The sequence below is a fragment of the Gallus gallus genome, chromosome 1 (genome assembly GCF_016699485.2).
Source record: "Gallus gallus isolate bGalGal1 chromosome 1, bGalGal1.mat.broiler.GRCg7b, whole genome shotgun sequence".
Taxonomy (NCBI): Eukaryota; Metazoa; Chordata; class Aves; order Galliformes; family Phasianidae; genus Gallus; species Gallus gallus.
This window is the reverse complement of record NC_052532.1, coordinates 98,451,180-98,472,123: the sequence shown is the minus strand read 5'-3', so window position 1 is coordinate 98,472,123 and position 20,944 is coordinate 98,451,180. Positions and strand designations below refer to the sequence as shown.

General features: G+C 38.9%; 1 protein-coding gene across 40 annotated transcripts in view; it reads left to right on the top strand.

Annotated features, from left to right (window-relative positions):
* Window positions 1-19,530, top strand: part of NRIP1 (nuclear receptor interacting protein 1) — a 70,854-nt gene extending 51,324 nt beyond the window's left edge. For 28 of the 40 annotated variants that reach the window (XM_015298731.4, XM_015298695.4, XM_025144775.3 and 25 more), the window contains one exon: window positions 10,582-19,530. In XM_015298731.4, coding sequence (XP_015154217.1) covers window positions 10,948-14,415 — 3,468 coding nt within the window. In that variant the 5' untranslated portion in view covers window positions 10,582-10,947 and the 3' untranslated portion in view covers window positions 14,416-19,530. Of the gene's footprint in view, window positions 1-6,747; window positions 6,799-7,502; window positions 7,629-7,718; window positions 9,117-10,581 lie in introns of all 40 variants that reach the window. The other 12 variants (XM_015298718.4, XM_040704773.2, XM_046900333.1 and 9 more) reach the window with 4 other exon arrangements.
* Window positions 19,531-20,944: the final 1,414 nt, after the last annotated feature.

The following is a 20,944-nucleotide window of genomic DNA, read 5'->3' as shown; positions in this document are numbered from 1 at the left end:
TGTCTGCTTTTGATAGAAGTGTGGTTTGATTCGAAAAAGTAGGCTATGTCCTTTGTCCTACGCACTTCTCCAGCAGTCAGACATCTCCACATGGAGAACAGTGAAGCAATTGCTCAATGGCATTTTGGGCGGTTCCTTTGGTGACGTTGAGGCCCTTAGTCCTACTTGCCCATTAGGAGCTTTCTGTAAGAACACTTGTGTCAATGGAAGGAAGGTGATGAGCAAGCAGCTGAAGGTCCATGGAGAAATATTTTGACAGCAGCTTCACTCTTAAATTAGGCAAATTTCTGTAGAACCATGGTTTTTATATACATTTAAATGCGCAGCTTCTGAACTAGTCTGTTTTATTTATTACTGGATTTCTTCATGGTGGCTGAGATTGACTTTTTCCTACAGAATGATGAGACTCGCTAGCAGCCAGTTAACGATTTGCTGGTGCTGTGAGTGTTCAACAGGGTTCTTGGGTGCAGAATTAATTTTAGATGTATGCTAACATGGAAGTGAAGCTGGTTTTGCAACTGGTATTGTAGGCATATGACTTTATAAAGGGTTAGTGAAGCTGTTGGTTTGACATGCACTTTGAAAGGTGGTCCCGAATTAGCTGTTGCTTGCATGTAAGATGATGGGTTTTTTTAATTAAAAAAACAACCCCTTTTTTATTAACTTTTCTGCTGGAAAAATGCATATTTTGTTCAAAATGAATTGCACATCTCTGTTTTGTGTAGTTTTAACATGGGTATGTATAGTACTTAATCGTTCTTGTTTGGTAACGATAAATAGTCATTTCTTGTTATTTTGCAATTAGTTGCTTTATATAGCACTCATGAAAGACAGATTTAAACATATTAGTAAGACCTCTTTTCTACAATTTCATAACAGCATGGCATCTTTCTGCTTAAAATGCTTGTCATTTTTTTTTTCAACATAAAATTTGAGAAATTATTTCAGAACGTTTCCCTTTGTATTGGAGGGTAGTTAAGCATTTCCCCTTGTCAGCCTTCCACTATTCTTACAGTGGCTTTTCAGCAGCATATACAAAGTAATAGTTTTCATTGTTTTTAGCGAAGTCAGTATTTTAGCTGTTCCAATTTGACTCAAGGTTTAGGTGAATATGACTCATGGCCTAGGTTGAGTTGCAGCACAATTCCTAAAGTTTGAGAGTGTTGTTAAGTAACTAATCATCTCTATACACCTATATGACTTAAAAGGCTTTCAGTATTTAAGTTGGAAATTGATATGAATATTTTCACAGAAACTGTGGCACAGTTTAAAGATGAGGAATTTCTGTGACATTCTTCAGAGAATGTTGTTAGCTTTTTCTCCCCAAGTTTCACTTAAATTTGTTCTTATGTTATAAAGTAGTTTCTGTTCATGCTATTGCTACTTAGGAGAAAAAATCAATTTTGTAATTGTAATTGAATTAGAAAAAAACCTTCTAGTTAATGCGTGCTTTTCCTTTTCCATTTAGCTGAAATTATATGAGCCTTTTCTGTGTCCTTAGCCTTTGGAAACATGACCTACAGAAGGCTCAAGTCTCATTAAAACAGAAACAATATTGTCCTTTCACTTAAAATAAAAAGGAATCTCATATATATAGATAGATAGATACATATAAATTTATTATATATCTATATTTTATTTTTTTAGATATAGATTTTATATATATTGAGATTATACAGAAGTCATTCTGGAAGTAATGCCTCCTTTTATTTCCATGGAAATTATAACAAATATAAAGAGCACAATAACACTATTTGAGCAAGTTCTCAGCTACGAAGCACTGTTTTTCAGCATAGTCAACACCATCAGCAGTGCATTTTCACCAGTGATAAGCAGGAGCCTGTATGCCGTGTGTATAGGTGAAAAAAAAAAAATCTGCTCCAGCAGTGTTGACTCTGTTTCACAGCAGCTGTGATAGTGGTGTTGCTAGGAAAATGTGGCCCACACAGTAAATTTTTCATCAGCCCGAAGAGATGGAAGACAGAAGTCTCCAAATCCAGACCATGCAATTGGTGCGGTGGGACAATCTGGCCAAGATTGGCAGTGTGCACCTCAGTCTTCAAACTGATACGGGGCCTGGCATTTTCATGTTGCAGGAGAATGGTTACCGCCTTCTCTGGCCTGACTCTGGAAGTTTGAGCCTTCAGCCTAGTCAGTGTTGCAATGCAATGGTCAGAGTTGGTTTGTCTGGGTTCCAAGATATTGGCAAGTATCACCCCTTTCCTATCCCAAAAGATAGAGCACATCCTTTTACCCACTGAGTGTTGCATCTTGAAACTTTTTCTTCAATGGGGAATTCACCTATTGTTACTCTATGGATTGCCATTTTGACTCCAGCTCGTAGTGGTGACATCATATCTCCTTACCTTGTAATGATGCAATCTGTGAAACTGTCATCGTCAACCTCATATTGGTTCAGCAGGTCCTGACAAACTTTCATATGGCGTTCTTTCTGTTTCTCTGTGAGAAACTGTGAGACCCAATGCATGCAAAATTAATGATATTCCAACATTGCCACCGTTGTTTTTAATGCGCTGAATCCAATATTCAGTTTTGAACACAGTTCCCTGGTCATAATATACTTATTTGGATGAGTGGGCTGATTATGCTGTGCCAGCTGTGCATGGCCATCCAGAACATGGCTTGTCTTTCACGTTGCTATCACCACTGCTGAAATGCAGCACCTCCCATCTGTTGTGTGACAATAAAATGCAGTGAAATATTGTCAGGAAGGTTGAGTCTCTGTCACCATACCACCAATATCTGACTTTGACATCATGTGCCAGTGTAATAAAATTGGAGGCATTACTTTTGGAGCATTCCTTGTGCGTATATAATTGAATATTGTGTGATTGTGATCCTATACCTTACTATGGAATTACTGTGTGGTTTCTTTTACTGTTAGTTGAAATCTGTTTTCTGGAAGATTTAGGAAGTATCTTATTCCTAGCTAGCCATGAGACCCTTGGTCCCAAGTTGAACGCATCACTTACTTTCAATGAAAACTGCCTTGCTTTCAGTCAGGCATAGCTTGGCCTCTGTGCAACCAATTATTGGTTAAAATAACATAAAAATGACTTAGGACAAATCACTGAATACGTACAGTTACTCCATCAAATCCAAGAAATTCACCATTGTATGGTGAAATGGTTGTACTGTTAGTTACCTCCAACATGTAGAAGGTCAGAGATGTGTGGAAATGCATTATCTACATGCAGTAATCATAAGGCAAAACCATGATTGTCTTGAAGTCACTGTATATGAATCACTGTGTATTAATCAAGTTGCATTCTTGGGGAGCTGACACTGTTAAGAGCAAAATCAGTTGTTTGTTAAGGGGAGGTGGTGAAATAGAAATTTGGTTGTTAATTTTCTTTTATTTAGGTAAGCAATTATGAAGTAAGTGATATGTGGAGATTGGGAAGATGCATCCTCTGTCCACTCTGCTGTACCTATCAGTGTATTTTATTTAAAAAAAAAAATCTGTATCCTGAAAATAGATCTTGATACCTGTTTTTTTGAGCCTGTTTGCTTTTGGTATCCTTGGTATTTGTTGAGAAACAACTTAAGAGGCAGTCCTAAATGTTGAGTATTCAGTTCCTTCACAAGCGGTGTTTAGAAAATGGTATTGCTCTTACAAGAGCTGGCAAGAGTGTATGCTTTTGAATGAAAGCATACCCTGATCAAGAAATGAACTCAAAGGTACTCTTTGCATAGCACTTACTGAAATAAAAAGAACTGTTTCTCCAATAGCATTTGTGATGAGAAGTATATGTGTGTGGGTCTCTGTGAAGGAATTGACTGAAGTTTACATGAAACACTCAGTTACAGCTGTAAATCAGAAGTGACATGGGTATCTGTAAGCTGTGGGGTAGCCAACATTGCTAGGGCTTTTGCTCTTCTGTGTGAAGATACTTTGGAACTCCTCTAAATGAGAGACAGTTTCTGCATCTCTCCTTGTATGTGCATAAAACGTCCCCCATCTGCTCTGTTGCCTTCCTCAAGGGTATCTGCATAAAGAGGAAAATGCCTTTGTTTCCACACCTCCTTTAAAAGACAGGGAAATACGGTATTCTCTCTTGACACGCAACGTATTGTCCCACAGCTCCTTGTGGCCGTGCAGTGGTGTGGTCTGGGTGGAGAAGACCACATGAAGTCTGAGGAGCAGAATGATGCTGAGCTTGGATGTCTGAATCACTTGCTTCACACCAGTCAGGAGCAATGTATAAACAGCCACCCTTTTCACATACAACTCAGAGGCCACAGTTGGCATCTGCAGTCATTAGTATTTACATTTTAGCAGGCCTTAAAACAAGAGCCTGAGTAAGCCCAAATAGTAAATAGCCTGCCAGCACAGTTTGGTTATTTTTCTCCATTCAGTTCTTGGTTCACTAACAGTCATATTTTTTCCCTGAGGAAAAAGCGCTTCTTGTCTGCTGTGGTGTGGCTTCTGTGTTTGCGCCAATTTTATGTTACTTAGGTCTTTGCAGTTTGTGTGCTTTAATAAAATGATATCTCTTTTCATCCCTTCAAGTTGTTGTGTCAACTGCTAGGGGATCAATCTTCTGCAGAACATATCAAAACCTGACTGTTTAAGCAGCCAAAATCATCTGAAGGCTTTGTCTAGCCTGATTTGGCTTTCTTCCCTTTAACTCAAGCTTTAAAACTTCTGCTAATGACAGAAAGTAAGGTTAGGCAGTATACAGCTTAACATAGCAACAGGGAGAAAAAGCACAGCCAGCAGATTGAGGGAAGTGATCCTGTCCCTCTGCTCTGTGCTGGTGAGACTTCACCTGGAATACTGTGTCCAGATACTGGGTTGTTGGTATGAGAGAGACATAAACTTGTTGTAACGTGTTCAGAGGAGGGCCACAGAAATGATCCAAGAGATGGAACACTTCTACGAGGACAGAGAGGTGGGGCTGTTCAGCCTGAGGAAGAGAAGGCTCTGAGATGACTTGAGAGTGACCTTTCAGTATCTAAAGGTAGACTGTGAGAAAAAAGGGGACAGATTCTTTATCAGGATCTGTTGTGGCAGGACATGGAGAAGTGATTTCAAACTAAAAGAGGGGAGATTTAGGTTGGTGTAAGGAAGGAATGTTTTACAAACATGGATGGTGAGACAGTGGAACAGGTTGCCCCAAGAGGTGGTGGATGCCCCATTCCTGGAGATATCCAAGGTCAGGCTGGACAGGGCTCTGAGTAACTTGATGTAGCTGTAGGGGTCCCTGTTCATTGCAGGGATTTGGACTAGATGGCCTTTAAAGGTCACTTCTAACTCAAACGATTTTATGAAACTATGAAAAGGCTCTCCTGTCTTGTCATTACCCGAGGAGGGTATTTTAAAGGGTGTATGGTGATTCTGCGCTCAGCAGGACTGTGGCAGCATGGTGAGGAGCATCCTGGTCCTGGCTACCAGGGCTCTGCTTCTCCTGCAGTGTGCCTTGGAGTCCCTGGAAAAGTGTGACAGCAACCTTTCAAGCTGCAATGTGATCCCTAGCGTGCCCTCTCCCGATTCAGCTTTTTAAAAGTAGTAGGCTATCCTTTCCATGTTTAAAATCTCTTGGTGTAAGTAGGCCCGCCCCATCAGCAAGCAAACAATATGCCAAGCTGTTGGGAAGGAGCCGGTGTTTGCTTTCTCAAAGTGATATCCTGTGATCATAGGGAAAGTGTTTGGTTTCCATGAATTTATTATAAAAGAAAGAAAAGGCATGTTGATTCATGAATTCTCTAGTGTGCAACTGTGGAAGTATTCACCTGTTGCTGAATTTTGCTCTATAATCTAATTATTTTTGCTCTTTTTTTTTTTTTTAATAGAAGGGAAAGGAAAATTTCAAAATGCCTTTATAGACTAAATGAAATCTGTGAAGAGGTCTCAGCTGTTCCATTCATCCCAATAGCTTTCTGAAATAAAGCAGGGATTTAGCAAAACACTTAATACTCGCTTCTCTTAAAGTACGTTCTTAAGTGCCTTTGAAGTACCTCCACGTTTGTGCTGCTGTATGCATTTGGTGCAGTGGGTTGTTGAATCATGCCTCTTTCACTGCTTATAACCTTAGCAAAAAGTCAACAGAAGTGCTTGTATCACCTCTCTCAGTGAATCCTGTCTGCACAAAACCAAGGAATGGAGCTCAGAACAAAATAAATAATTGTGGGACAGCCGTTTTTCCTTTCTACGCTCGTGTTTAGTCTGCTGAAAAGTTCTGCTGCAATTTCCATTCTTAGTGCATTTAAGAATCTTTGTGTAGAACTTAAGTTCATTGTGCTCTGCAGCATCTCGCTACAGACAGCTTGTAAGGATGCAGAATCATTTGAAATCCTGTTTTAGGTGGTTGCTCGCTGCTACTATTGATGCTGCTAAGCAACTTACAGCCCTTAATATATTTATCCTCAGTTGCATTTGTGAAGTTTGCATCTGTTATTACTCCGCCTGTAAAAATAGGATACAGAAGAGTAAAACCAGCAGTCATTCAGCCTGCCTGAAGCGCAGCAAGTAACCAAGACCCCGGGATCACAAGCTGCTACTATATTACCTGGATTCTTCAAATGGGTGATGATTAAAATGACAGTCTGAAGCATTGCTTGATGTGGTGGGCTGTAGCTGTTTTGGGGATACGAGAATGGGCAGGCTGTGAGCTCCAGTGGGAGACTTAGAAAAGAGATTTTGCTGGAAGTACTAGCTAGAGATACCAGACAAACCATGTTTGTGGGTGACGATGTAAATCATTACCTGTCTTTAATTTGTAGCAACTCAGTGTCTATTGGTTAACTGCAGAATGGCTGTTTTAGCATTTCCAGGTAAGTTTTGTAGTGGAGGCATTCATTAATTGAAAGAACCGTTTTAAGAGTTGCTTTCGTTTTCTCAAAGTGGCATCCCACAATCATCGGGAAAGAGTTTGATTTCCATTAATTTATTGTAAAATTTATTGTATTAATTTATTGTAAAAAAAAACACATGTTGATTCACAAATTCTCTGTTGTGTAACAGTGGAAGAATTCACCTGTTGCACAGTTGTGCGCTATCAGATTACTTTCTCTCTTTTGTCTTTAAAAAAAATTTGGAAGGGGAACCTTCAAAATGCCTTGACAGCTTGAATCAAATCTGTGAAGAGGTCCCAGCTGCTGCATGCATCTCAAGAGATTTCTGATACAAAGCAGGGATTTAGCAATATATATCTATAAGCTATGTATATACATATATATATATATATATATGTCAGCAAAAAGCTATTGGCTCAGATGTTGTTGCTTTAACCTAGAAGGGTTTGTTCTCCAATTTAATTATCTTTTGTGGCAGTAATTCTTCATGTTAACCAAAGGATCTTAGAGTTTATTCTTATCTTGCTACTGAAATCTTTGCAACTGCCAAGTATATCTTTAGTTTGCAAACAACGAAGAACTCTTGATAACTGCAAAAGTTAAATTAATATTCTGGACATCCATGATTTCTACAGTTCAGTGTATGTTTTAATATTCTCTTATCTTCCTCGCTCTGCCTACAGATTCTCCCTGGGCACTTTTTAAAAGGATGTAGGACTGATTTCCCATGGTGTGCTCCACTTTCAGAGTGCCTCCCCAGGTTACAGCATTTGTGTTGTGAGTCGTGCTGCCACTTTAGTTCTGTCTAGGTAAACATGACTTAATGAGCTGTGATCGGTGTGTGGTTGTGTTGGTTCTGAAAATAGCCTCTGCAAAACAAGTGTTTTATTTTTTTGTAGAATACGAGGATCTGTGGAGAAAGAGTTGAAGCAACAAAAAATGGTTCACGCACAGTAGTTGCCTGGTCAAGAAAGCATATCGAATTTAATTTATCAGTTCTTTCACTGTAGTTAAATACAGTTCTAGAGATTCAGAGACGTTTGACACATAAGATCCCCCTTCTCTTCCTTTTTTTTTTTTTTTTTTTTTTTTTTACATTCGATTTTTATTTCCTCATTTCAGATAATTTCTGGAATCATCCTTAATGCATGTTTCCAGGGAAATTCTTTGGTTTAGTCCATATGTTTTGAAAAGGTTACTGAATGATTGTGTCCAGCTAAACATTAATTCCCAAAGCTGATTCTGATTCCACATGACCACACATGAGATCCGAGAGTATCAGAGATAAGCATACCAGGTTCAAAACTTGCTAGAAATGTGTAGTTGTGTGATTGTTTTCAAACCATCTAATTTACTACCAGGCTTCTCATCACAAATAAGGTATAGGTTTATAGATTCTTTTTTTGAAATGTGATTTTCATTCTTGACTTCACATTTGCGTGTTGCACATTAGGTCCGACAGGGGTTTTTAATGCTGTAATAACCATCGTTGGTACTGGATCAGAACTGCCTCTTTGGAAGAGCTGGTGATGTCCTTTTCCTCATGCTATATGCTGTTCAGGTTTCATTCTCTTCAGTGAAAGCTCCCTTGCATCAATCAGACTTCTGTAAAATTATGAATATTTCCTTGTCCTTGGGGAATTTCAAACATGCGTGCAAACAAACAAACCAAAAATACCATGAAAGTGGCAAGCCACTGTTTAGAGTACCTGAATGTAAACTGTACTGGCTACAAGTGTCATCTCTTGCAATAGTCTTTTTGAGTACCTGAGGAATTCACATAATCACATTGTATTTTTAAAAATTAATTTTATTTTTTAAATTACTTATAGCTATGAATAGTAATATCTTACCCAATACCAGTTTAACACGGAGTGCATTGGCTTGGGGCTTTAGCTTAAAGGCGACCCGCAGTGTGTGATAGTGAAAAAAATGCAATTTTCTTAAGCACAAAGAAGGGTATCAAGTGCTACTTACTCCTGTATAAGAACAACATGCTGTGAGCTTAGTTGCCTTTTGAAATGTGAAAATGTATCTGTAGATAAACTGTTTGTTTTTGGAAGCTGGAGAACTTTATTTTCTGGATAAAGTGTATTTCCAATTATTTAAGAAAATAAACTTACCTGTATAGACATTGCACTTGCTGGATGCTTGACATATTCACGAGAAGCATTATGTATGAACTGTATTTTTTTTCAAGGACTTGCTGTTTATTATATTCAAACCATTTGGGATTAAGCCTTTGCAAAAGTCAATGCAGAGACATGCAAGATTTTGAAGGAACAGTGAGATCATAGGTAATTTGTGAAATACTGACTCCCAAGTACGAGCTACCAATTTTCAATTCATTGTTTAAATGCATGGCTGTATTCATTTACACTACAGTGTGTTGCTGGTGTTTTAGTTCTCTGTTCTTTTTTATTTGTTTACTTGTTTGTTTTGAATAGTTTGTGGAACTTCCCTAAATTACTTGAATTTTAGTAAGAATGTATTTGTAAAGGAGTGCATATAAGGTATTAGCATTAGAGCTGTGTAGCTGTTGTTCTAATTCCCTATTTTTTTTCAGATCTGATATTTTTCTAACTTCTAGTTGCCTGTAGCTTTTGAATTTAAAAGAAAAAAAAGCCTCTGAGAAATCAATCATAAAGCATTCATTCACTTTAAGGATGCATGGCTTTCACCTTTGTATATCCTTCTGAAAACTTGCATTTACAAGTTTAAATATGCTTTTAGTCTGTGCAAGAAAATTGCAGAGCTAGGTATGTTGAAAGGCACTTAGCTGTGTTCATATTTAATATTTATGCCTATCTAGAACTGAAAGAGAAAAGAAGTAGGCATGTGTGGTATAATGATCTCAGTATTGAACTCTGTTAACTGTGTTAACTGTTTATGCTATCACTGACCAGTGTAAAACTAAGAGATACATCTAGCACAAGAGCCATTGTGTTTTTTAAAACTACACTTTATAGCATACTGCCTCATCCAAGTAAGTATTGAATAGAGGTGTTCTACAAGAATGACTTTGAAAACAAAAAGACTTCAAAGAAGGGCCTGCTTTTTCACCAGTGTACATTGAATACGTGGAAAGAATGTAAAAGTAAATATCTTTCAATGAAGATCTACCAGGAACATGTTAATAATCGGCTTTTTCTCCGCTCCTTTTGCCTCACTCTTCTAATTACTTAATGGCAGTTGGGAGTTGGAAGAACTGAAATATGCTCGTATGTGTTGCTGCTTATTCAGATATTTGAAAAGAAATTCAACGTGAACCTGAACACTGACTTCTAGATATATTTTTTTTCCCATTCATTTTCTTTCACAGTGGTACTGTTCATGCCTTGTGTGTTCACATGCTAACATAAAAATACTGATGGAACTGTGAGGTAGAATCCAGTGTAAATTTTCGAGTAATATTTAGATTTTTCTTTCGTGGTTGCTAGTTCTTATTTTGAGCTGTAGAGCAGAGGAATTCAATGATCACTTCTAGTAGCTGCACTTAGGATAATACACTGTGTCTTAGATTTTACATAATGCTTTCTGTCTCCGAATCATTTTCACAGAGTTCTTCAGATTAGGTGCTATAGACTCATTGCATTACTCAATTATTAAATTCTTCTAGAGTGTGATTATCACTTATACATCTTGGATCTCTCTAGAACAGTACGTGGAAAAAAAATCTCTTACGCAGTTTATTTAGATCTTACACAAATTATTTTTCTTGACCACTGTTTTTTTTTTTTTGTTTTTTTTTTTTCCTCTTAGGTATTCTGTGTGCTCGATGAAGATGGAAAAAGATGAAAACCAAACTAGCTTCCTGGAGAAAGCTGAAGAAAGCAAATACGTAATGGAACTTTACTACCTTAGAAGTGTGTTTTGAGTGCTCTTCCTAGGCATCCTTCGTAAATATTCAATATATCAACACAAGGACATGATTGGAAATCTGGTTTATCAAACAAGATACACTGGAAGAAACCTGCCTGGAATGTGACTGTGTTGTTTCTGAAAGTTTGTGAGAAAACGCTATAGACATCTATCTATTATTTATTAGCTCTGCATCTCGATTCAGCTGCAGCAAACTAGTCTTTGAAGTGAATAGAAACAGAGCCCTTTTGGATACTTTTATTGAACATGACTCATGGAGAAGAGCTTGGCTCTGAGATGCACCAGGATTCTGTTGTTCTAACCTACCTAGAAGGATTACTAATGCATCAAGCAGCAGGAGGCTCAGGTACTGCAGTTGACAAAAAGTCTACTGGGCATAGCGGAGAGGATCAAAACTTTAATATTTCTGGAAATATATTTCCCAGCTGTCAAAGTAATGGTCCAGTTCTTAACACAAGTACGTATCAGGGATCTGGCATGTTGCACCTCAAAAAAGCAAGGCTGTTGCAGTCTTCTGAGGATTGGAATGCAGCAAAGAGAAGGCGGTTGTCTGATTCCATTGTGGATTTAGATGGAAAAAAGGAAGCTTTGTTAGCTGGCATGGTTGAAAATGTGCCTAAAGGCAAACAGGATAGCACATTACTTGCCTCTTTGCTTCAGTCATTCAGCTCTAGGCTTCAGAGTGTTGCTCTGTCACAGCAGATTAGACAGAGCCTTAAGGAGCAAGGCTATTCCCTTAGCCACGATTCTTTACAGGTGGAGAAAGATTTACGGTGCTACGGTGTTGCATCCAGTCACCTGAAGACTCTCTTGAAGAAGAGCAAAGCAAAGGATCAGAAGTTGGACAACAGCCTGCCTGATATAACAAAGAACCTGCCCAAAGAGAGGTTTATAGAATCTCCTCATGCAGTGCAAAGCGGACCTAAAGTAATAAATGAACCACTGTCATGTGCTGCAAGATTACAAGCTGTGGCAAGCATGGTAGAGAAACGATCTAGTCCTGCTGCTTCACCGAAGCCCAGTGTAGCATGCAGCCAACTAGCTTTACTCCTTTCAAGTGAAGCTCACTTGCAGCAGTACTCCAGGGAACATGCTTTAAAAGCACAAAATGCAAATCAAATAGCAAGTGAGAGACTTGCAGCTATGGCCAGATTACAAGAAAGTGCTCAAAAAGATATTGGCCAGTTCAGTTTAGCGAAAGGAATGACAAGCCATCTCAATGGTCAAGCAGGATCATCAACCAAAATGGTATCTAGCAAAAGCAATATGACACCATTTCAGAGTTCAGTGGGAATCACACATTCACCACCCAAAAATGTCGGATTCAAAAGTACCTTGGAAAGGAATAATGTGAAAACCTCTCCTAGCAACAGTTTGCTCTTACATCTCCTGAAAAGCCAGAATACCACCAAACAATTAAAAGGGCATGAACAGAGTGAGAGAGCCAGCATTTTTGAAGAGAGCAGCACACCAACAACTATTGATGAGTATTCAGACAACAATCCTAGTTTTACAGATGACAGCAGTGATGATGAAAGCTCCCATTCTAACTGTCTTCCTATAGACTTATCTTTTAAACAGAGGACAGACAAACCAGACACAGGTCCACCTGCATCACTGGATAACCTGACTCAGTCCTTGCTTCACAGCTGGGATCCAAAAGTTTCCTGTCCGGAGAACAAGGAAGACAAAGACACTCCGAAGGCATCTAAACTGAACCCCCATCAAAAAGTAACACTACTTCAGCTTTTACTTGGGCATAAGAGTGAAGAAAAGGTAGACAAAAGTAATGAGCCTCAGGGACCACACAGTGCTGCTGATGTGGCAAAATTCACTGTACAGACTGGTAAAAGGACTCCTGTTACTGACAGTCCCAATGCAAATCGAATGACTCCACTAAACACTCCACCTTTGCTTGCTTCTGCAAAAGCAGACTCTCCTATAAATCTCTCTCACCCATCATTAGCCATCAAGCGTAGCTCACCACCGTATGCCTGCAGCATCCAGCCAGACAGGCTGGTGAATCCTGCATCTAAACATTTGATAGACCTTTCAAAAAGCAAAGAAATTCAAGGAGCTAAGCTGAGCAGAAATGACAGTCCACAAAACTCTTCGGCTTTCAGTGCCAGCAAGCTGTTGCAGAATCTTGCTCAGTGTGGTATGCAGACTTCCATGTCAAGCGAAGAACAAAGATCTGGCAAACATCTGCTAGTGGGGAGCACAGATAAACCCGTAGGCTTGATTGATAGATTGAACAGCCCTCTGCTTACAAATAAATTAAGTACACATGAAGAAAATAACAAAATATTAAGTTGTCAGTCTGTACCCACTGAACAAGGACTTCCAGGTTCAGAAATAGAAAATCTCCTTGAAAGGCGTACTGTCCTTCAACTGCTTCTGGGAACTCCCAATAAAGGTAAAAATGAAAAGAAAGAGAGGGTGCTTTTAAGAGATGAAAGTTCTCAGGAACAGACAGATAAGGCTTTGAATGAGCAAATATTGACAGTGAAAATAAAAACTGAACCATCTGAAGAATCAAATGTCCCTTATAATTCAAATGCACAACAAATAAGAGAGTGCAAGGGTAACAAATTTCAAGGATTTGTTCATTCACTGCAGAGAAACACAGCTGCTTCTCCAGCATCTGAGGAGATGAAGTCTGAGCCTCATTCACCTCAAGATTTTTCTTTTTCCAAAAATGGCCTGCTAAGTAGATTGCTGAGACAGAATCAAGATAGTTACCCTGCGGATGAGCTGGACAGAAGTCACCAAAACAATGAGCCGACACACCTGGAATCAAAGAGTCTTTGCACAATACCGAAGAAAAGGAAGCTTCATGCTGAGCCTTTGGAAAGTCCGTTAAAAAAGATGAAAACTAATGTGTCTCATGCTGCAAACAATCACATTTCTCCTTCAGAGGCACTGTATGGGCCTTTGCTAAGCCAGCAAGAACTGAAATTCGGCAGAAGTGATTCAGAATTTAAATATGCTGTAAGTCATGGTTCAAATAATGAAAGTGGTAATAGGAGTTGGTCTAGAGATAGTAAAGGCTTTAATGTGTTGAAACAGCTGCTTCTCTCAGAAAACTGTGAGAGAGACCTGTCGCAACATAGGAATAACTTACTAACTGAGGGCAAGAAAAAAGGAAACAAAAGCAATGCAACAATTAATAAACCCGAGTTCAGCATTTCTTCAGTGAATGCATTAATGGGAAGTCCTGTGCAACAGAGCGGTTGTGTAGATCACAGAACATTTCAGTATCCGGTAAAAAGTCCTGCCAGTTCACCCTTCCCTGAACATTTGGGGAGACTTGAACCTGACCAGTTTAGTGTGTGTCCCATGCCCAGTGAGAAGGGTCCCATTAGATGGGTGATCACGGGTATGGACAAGAATGATTATGAAAAAGACTCTCCGAGACTGACCAAAACCAATCCGATCTTGTACTACATGTTACAGAAAGGCGGCAACTCTGTTAGTAGCCAAGAAGCACATGACAAAGAAATTTGGAATGAACCATCATTTACCGATAGTTCGACTCGTGTTACAATCAAAGAGGAGTTAACATCTGATGGAGAGCTTAAAACTCCTTTTAGTAACTTAAGAAGCCCTTACAGCAGCCATATGGGAAATAAGACCTCTCACCAACATGCTGTGAATGGAGAAGTGCATGGACTTCTGGAAAAAGTGCTAACAATCAAAAAAGAGCCAGAATAAACTACAGCCTCATCAAGGAGTTTACAATCTGTGGTTTTGAGTCTTTGTTTAAAAAAAAAAAAAAAGGAAAAAAAAAAAAAAAACAACATAAAAGAAAAGAGTACGAACTTGACTACTGTATAAATTGAGCATGATTTTAGAAAAGCATGGTCTAATTGAAACATGTTTTCATTTGATAAACTTTTTATTTTTATGGTGATGTTATTTAAAATACATGTAGATAAAATTTGCTTTACTATAGATTGTCACAAGGAAATTAGAAAGGTTGTAATTTGTACAAGACATTTCTGTATGCATCAAATTAAGTTATGAGTACTCTTTGATCAGAGTCTTATTTGGATTTGCAAGTCTTTGGTATAACATAAAGTGTAAGCGTACAGCCTAGGTGGTGGTAATGCTGCGTTTCCTCCCTCTCCTGTAAAATAATCCTTATTTCTTTGGAAGCCTGAGCATAGAGACAGTGTACTTTTCTTGGAATGTTTAATATGCTTTGTGAAATTTTATGAATAACTTTAAAGAAATGGAGCAGTCCGTCCAAGGTATTAACTCATCACGCTGGAAAAACTTGTGTCAGTGTTAATAATTGAACTGCACTGAAATGTCATTTTTAGTGCTTCCAAAATTTTTATTGTTATTTTTAAATCTTGTTTGTGGTTCTGACAGAATAGTGGTGTAAAATCTATTTTTCTTCCTTGCCCTGCTTTTGACAAAGGCCTTCCTCAGAATCCTTAGCCATAGTTAGGAGTTCCTAGCTACAGTTAAGGGTTTTTTCTAGGTTTTTATATAAAAAGCAGATTTTCATATATCGTGCAAGTATCACATCAGTCTTCTGTCAGTACATTCCTGTCACTTCCCTCCTTGAAAAGGGAAAGTCAAAATGCCTCTTGGAGTACTGCATTTCATCAAGCGTAGCACACAGATTTGGTGAGGAAAATGGTGGAACATTTGTGAACCAGATAGTCAGATTGTGTGTTGCCTCCTGCACAAGAGAATGCCAGCTGTGCTCAAGCAGCACGTCAGACTTCCACTCAAATACAGCATAGAATTTTTCATTAAAAATGCGTTGGCCTCTTCCTACGACTAGAGGAGAGAATCCATATTCTGCCAATATTTATTACTCTCTGAACAGCTGATGCATGGTTCAATGCACTGCCTTTTCTCTGCAGAAAATCTGGTTTCAGAATAATTTTTCAGGTTGCACTGAGGATAAAATTGTGGTTTTGTCATGTTTTGTAATGGATAGTAGGATATGTCTCGGAAATTCTTGTCTGCCCTTTTCCTCGGTCCCCACCTGTGCTGTGATTTGTAACATCAGTCTGGGATGGGAGTAGCGGAAAATTGTGGTCAAAGCTGACACACCTTAGAAGAATTGCTGACTGGGGAAGCGCCAAGCAGCACTGTTAACGCTGTCAGTGTTAACTCCATTTGGAGCCCTTACTACTCATGGGAGAGGAAAAGGACGAAATCTGGTTCCTCTGAATTATGCACATTAATAGTTTGGCTGAACTTTTTACTCCCCTGAAAAAATGTTCTCTGTAGCGTTTAATATCATTTCTAATTCCCTGTGTTATCAGAAAACAACTTAGCAGTTGGTTTGCACAGATAATGAAAGCCACACTTGTGTTTTCATATTAACCATTTTCACCATGGAGAGCTGATGACATGACAAAACTGCGATTTCTTCTTTTTAGCTCGTGTTTGCAGAGATGAGTGATGGGGCATTTTGCTCTTTTCCTTTCTGCTTTTGTTGCAGAGGCCCTTTCGCAAGCCTTCTGGCTTACTTAGGCAGAGAGAGCAAGCTGCTATCCCATTCTCATCCTCTGGCCACCGCCTGGGGTCCCTTCTTTCTATTGCAGTCCCTACTGAAAGGGACTTCTCTCTGCCAGCTGGAAAGTGCACCACAATTCTGTTGAACCCTGCTATGGATACCTTCTTTTAGGGAACACAAATGTTTGGCAGTATCCAGTATAGAACATTCCCCCTGGTTTATATGAGAAGTAACAGAGCAACTTAAAGATATATTTTTATGTTATTTGGGTGAAGCGTAATATATTAATGGGCTGTAGAAAGAAGATTTATATTTTAAAACCTTCACGCAAATCTAATATCATTTTAAATGTCATTGTCTGAAGTATAATATAGAAATAAATTTTGTCTTTAATATTTGCATTTATAAGTGGCCCAATGACTATTCAAATGTCTCCTAGAGTAATCATTAACGAGATAAAGTATATTTTGCATTGACAGTTGAAATGAATTCTTTTTATATGAGTCAACCCAACAGAAATATTTAAAAAGATGGTATTTGTTCCATCCGTTAAATGTCTCTTAAAGTCTTAATTGATTATTTTTCTTGAAACAACATGTAAATAGCTAGGAAATATATACAATATAGAATAATAGATGGTCCCCAGAGTAAATACAGGGCTATAATTTGCTTGAAGGGCTCCTCAGAAAAATGCGGCTTCGGTGGACGTGAATGAATGTGTTTTGTCATTAAAACGAAGTTCTGATGAGAAGTAGGAGAAAAAGTCTAACTAACCATAATGAAAAGTAATGTTGGAGTCTAGGAGTGTGCTTACCCATGTATTTATTCTATGGTAGTCTATTGTTGTAATATATACTTTTGAACATTTAGTTTTTAAAGTTTTATAAAACGTTTAAGTTAAAATGTTAAGTTTGACCAGTTAATGATTTAGCTTTCTTTTAAATGGAGTTAATGAAAGGGTATTGCGATTCTCACAGATGTCAGTAAATTATAATACGCAAGAATTTAATTTCAGGTCACGAAGTTCATGGAAGAATCTTGCCTGTTGTGGACATTACAATCTGAAAGCAGTGTGCAGCATAAAGATGAGGCCCTTGAGAGGAAAGGGCCTGCTAACTTAATGCTGCTCTCCAGTCAGCTGCTAAGAGGGCAACAGCCTTTTATGCTCAGTTCTCCAGCGCCACTGATGTTACTGCTCCCTAGGGAAGAGTGTTCTTTTTCAAAATCTGCCCCATCCACACTTACAGCCTTTAAACCTGAGGACTGAAGACTTTTCCATCATTTTTTGTCTGATAGCATGGGATGGGTGAGTAAAAAGGAGTCACCGTTGTCATCCTTGGGGAGTTTTCCCTCTCTGTTGTTCCACCAAAAGAGGGAGATGTGGGAGTTGGCTTTGCTGCACCAGCAGAAGGACCAGTAAGGTTTGGCCACATTTTTCCAGGCAACTCAAAAGATCCTTGATTTCCCCCAGTCCCTGTGGGATGAGTGAGAAACCAAGGTCATCTGCTGAGTAATGCTCGGTGATCTCAGCAACTCCAGTCTCCTTGGTTCAGTAGATATTTACTGCTAGGATACACGTTTCAGCTGTCCCCGAAATGCTCCCTCAGCCTGTGAGAGTGGAGGCTTCGAAGACAGGCCTGCCAGCTCAGGAGGGTGATATTTCAGCTAGGTTTTCAGACCGTGGGCTTGAAGAGGATCAGGGACATGTCAGATACAGGCAGCAGCAGCTGCATAGGTGAGAGGTACGGAACTGTTAGGTGCAGTCATGTGAGCTCACCGTCGGGGGAGGGAGGAGATGACACTGCACCTGGAAATGGGTGACACTGTTGGGGAAATGCTGCCTTCACCTCATGGAGCAGTGAAGAAGCGAGTTAGGAATGTGTACGCTACCTAAAGTTGTAGCTGCATCCCCTTGGGACTTGTACCAGAGTCAACTTTAACCTCCTGTAACTGAGAACAGCTGCTGCGGCAGCAGCTGGGTTGCCAAGTGCCCTGTGCCTTGCTCGAGGCTGGACCTACAGGCCGCTTCATCCGCTGTGTTAGTATAGTACTCAGGCTAGGCAGATTTGGGGTTTGACTTGTAATTGCCACACGGATATGCCTTTTGTTTCCAGAGGGAAGGGTAAGGGACCGAGAGAACCAGATTTCTAGCATCTCCGCTGCCAAACGTGAGGAAATGACAGGAAGGTGACACACGACCGCAGAATCAGAGCTGTGTTGCTAGAGGGCTTCTGCACTGATACCCCTTAACCTGTCAGCGCAGTTTGAGAAGTTTATAACCGTCGTAAGATCAAAAGGGAATTCAGCCATAACTTTCACTTTTCTTAGCCATTTGCTCTTAGTGATGTTTTTAAATTTTTAATTTACAAATCTTTTTAAAAGAAAGAAGTGAGTGGTTTAAATTTACCCTGTTAAATGTTGGTGAAAGTATTACAGCTCTCATTGACGTCAGTGACATAATATTACCAGTTTGTTCTCTGCCACATCTTACAGAGGAGTAAACTGGTAAGTATATATTATATATATTTATATATAATGTAAATAGATTGACTTGTTACACCTATAATATGTTGAAATTGGTTTTTAAAAGGTGATGTAAATAGTGGTTTCCTTAATGAAAAATACGTATTTTGTATTGTTCTAATGCAAAGAAAAAAAAAAAAACCAAACAACAAAACCTTTTAATCTTTTTTGTTGTGTATATTCCATGTATAAGTGTAAATACGATCACATAGGTTTAAAAACTTTTGCATGTATGTATACAGTTGCAAGTCTGGAAGAATGTATAGAAAAATACTTTTATTTAAAGTTGTGATTACCTGCTGCATGAAAAGTGCATGGGGGACCCTGTGCATCTGTGCGTTGGCAAAAATGTCTTAACAAGTCAGGTCAGTTCAAAACACAACAGTATTCCACTTCTGGACATGACTTCTGCTGTGGTATTTTAGCTTTGTGAAAGAATGTGCTTCAAATCAAAAGGGTCTGGGAAAAAAAAAAAAATGCAAACCTACTTTTAAAACATGAAGTACTCATACAACTGTAATCGGTCATGTAAGTTCAGGATTCCATTCTACGTAACTGAGATATTGTACCGGGACTATTCCGTTGCTGTGAAACAAAGGAATATTGATTTTCATTGCCATTCATAAGAATTTGGGATTTTACCACAACCAATTTTATTGTGATGTGTTTTCAGTAATTTATCTAACTGGTCTCATTTTTTTATTAGAAATTAATTTCCTCATGTGATGTCACAAAACTGTACATACTGCAGTGTGAAGTTTTTTTAAATCTTTCAGTGTTTACTTCCTGCAGAAGATTTGAATAAATGAGAAAAATGCATTGTCTCGATGGTTTTTAAATCTGCTTTATTTCCTGGACCATGTTGTTATCAGAGTGCTACTGGGCTCTTTGCATCAGCGCTGTTAATATACGTTTCTGACAACAAACCTATCTCGGGTTGCTTAGGGGGGCACGCTTTTCAGCAAGGCCACTGACTGGAAACACAGTCGTGGTGATGGAAATGAAACTGTTAAATCAGATTAGGAGCTTTACAGAGTGCTCTATTATGTTTTATTCAGATACCGTTCTCCTTATTAACTTGAAAGCAGCAACCATAAACTGGAAACCTTTAAATGAGAATTTTCATGTGAAAATTAGTTGAAGCAAACGTTGAAACTTCTTCAGGTTGCCTGGGCAGGGCAGAAAAGGAATGCTTTCCAATTAAAATCTGCTTTGGCCCACATCATAGAAAGGACTTCTCAGTTATGTTAAGCTTCAGTTCTTAAGCAAACGTAGAAAAATGAACATAATTTGTCTGTGAAGATTGTACAAAGATTCAGCAGTGTACTTGTGTCATATACTGCTGCTTTTAAGTAGGGTTATGACACTAGCGCAGTTGGTAGGTTGCAACATTGGTGTAAGTGGTGCTTCTCCAGAGAATTTTTGTTTGAGGATACATAGGCACACTGTCCAGAACTGTATAGCTGCAAGCAAGCAGTTGGGTCATAACTGTCTTAGTTAACAATAACAGCGATTTTCATGGATCATCCTTTGCTTTCTCATCTCTTCAGACAGAGATAAATATGCATTGGGTTCTTTGGGAGCTTTCTGGCAAGTATAAATCATAATCCATAAATTTAATCTAAAAACAATAATTTGAAGTCCATAGGATTCGGGTAGGTTTTCATAATGTATGTGGTAGAGTGTTTTGATTCAAAGATGGAATAGGATTCAGATATGGGCAGTCTCTAGGATTTGTTTGGATGTGTTGTATTAAAGTACATGGGAAGTGGCCGCAGTACCAGGCCTGCTAGAGTTCAAGAAGTGTTTAGACAGTGCTCTTAGACATAGGGTTGATTTTGGAAGTGGTCCTGCATGCGGCCAGGAGTTTAACTTGACAATCTTTGTGGGTCCCTTCTAACTCAGGATATACATGAACCTATGTGTAATGCCACCAGGGATATTCAGCTGTGCTTTGGAGTGAAAAGATCCTTAGACCCAGCTCTGCTTAGCCTCTCTGTGAATAGCCTTGCACCTGATTTCAGAGATGAAAGCCAAAATACAGCCACATCAAAACGCAGTATGCCTAAGGAGCCAATCCAGTCTTCTAATAGCAGTGCAGCTGGGAAGTGATTTCTGAAATACATCTGTCCTCGCTGGCTTGGTTCATTTAATTTTGATTCTACCAACCAAACAAAAACAATGGTGTGTCTTTATTTCTTGTGAAGATGTCCTAAGGCAGTCTCCTTGGGGCACCCG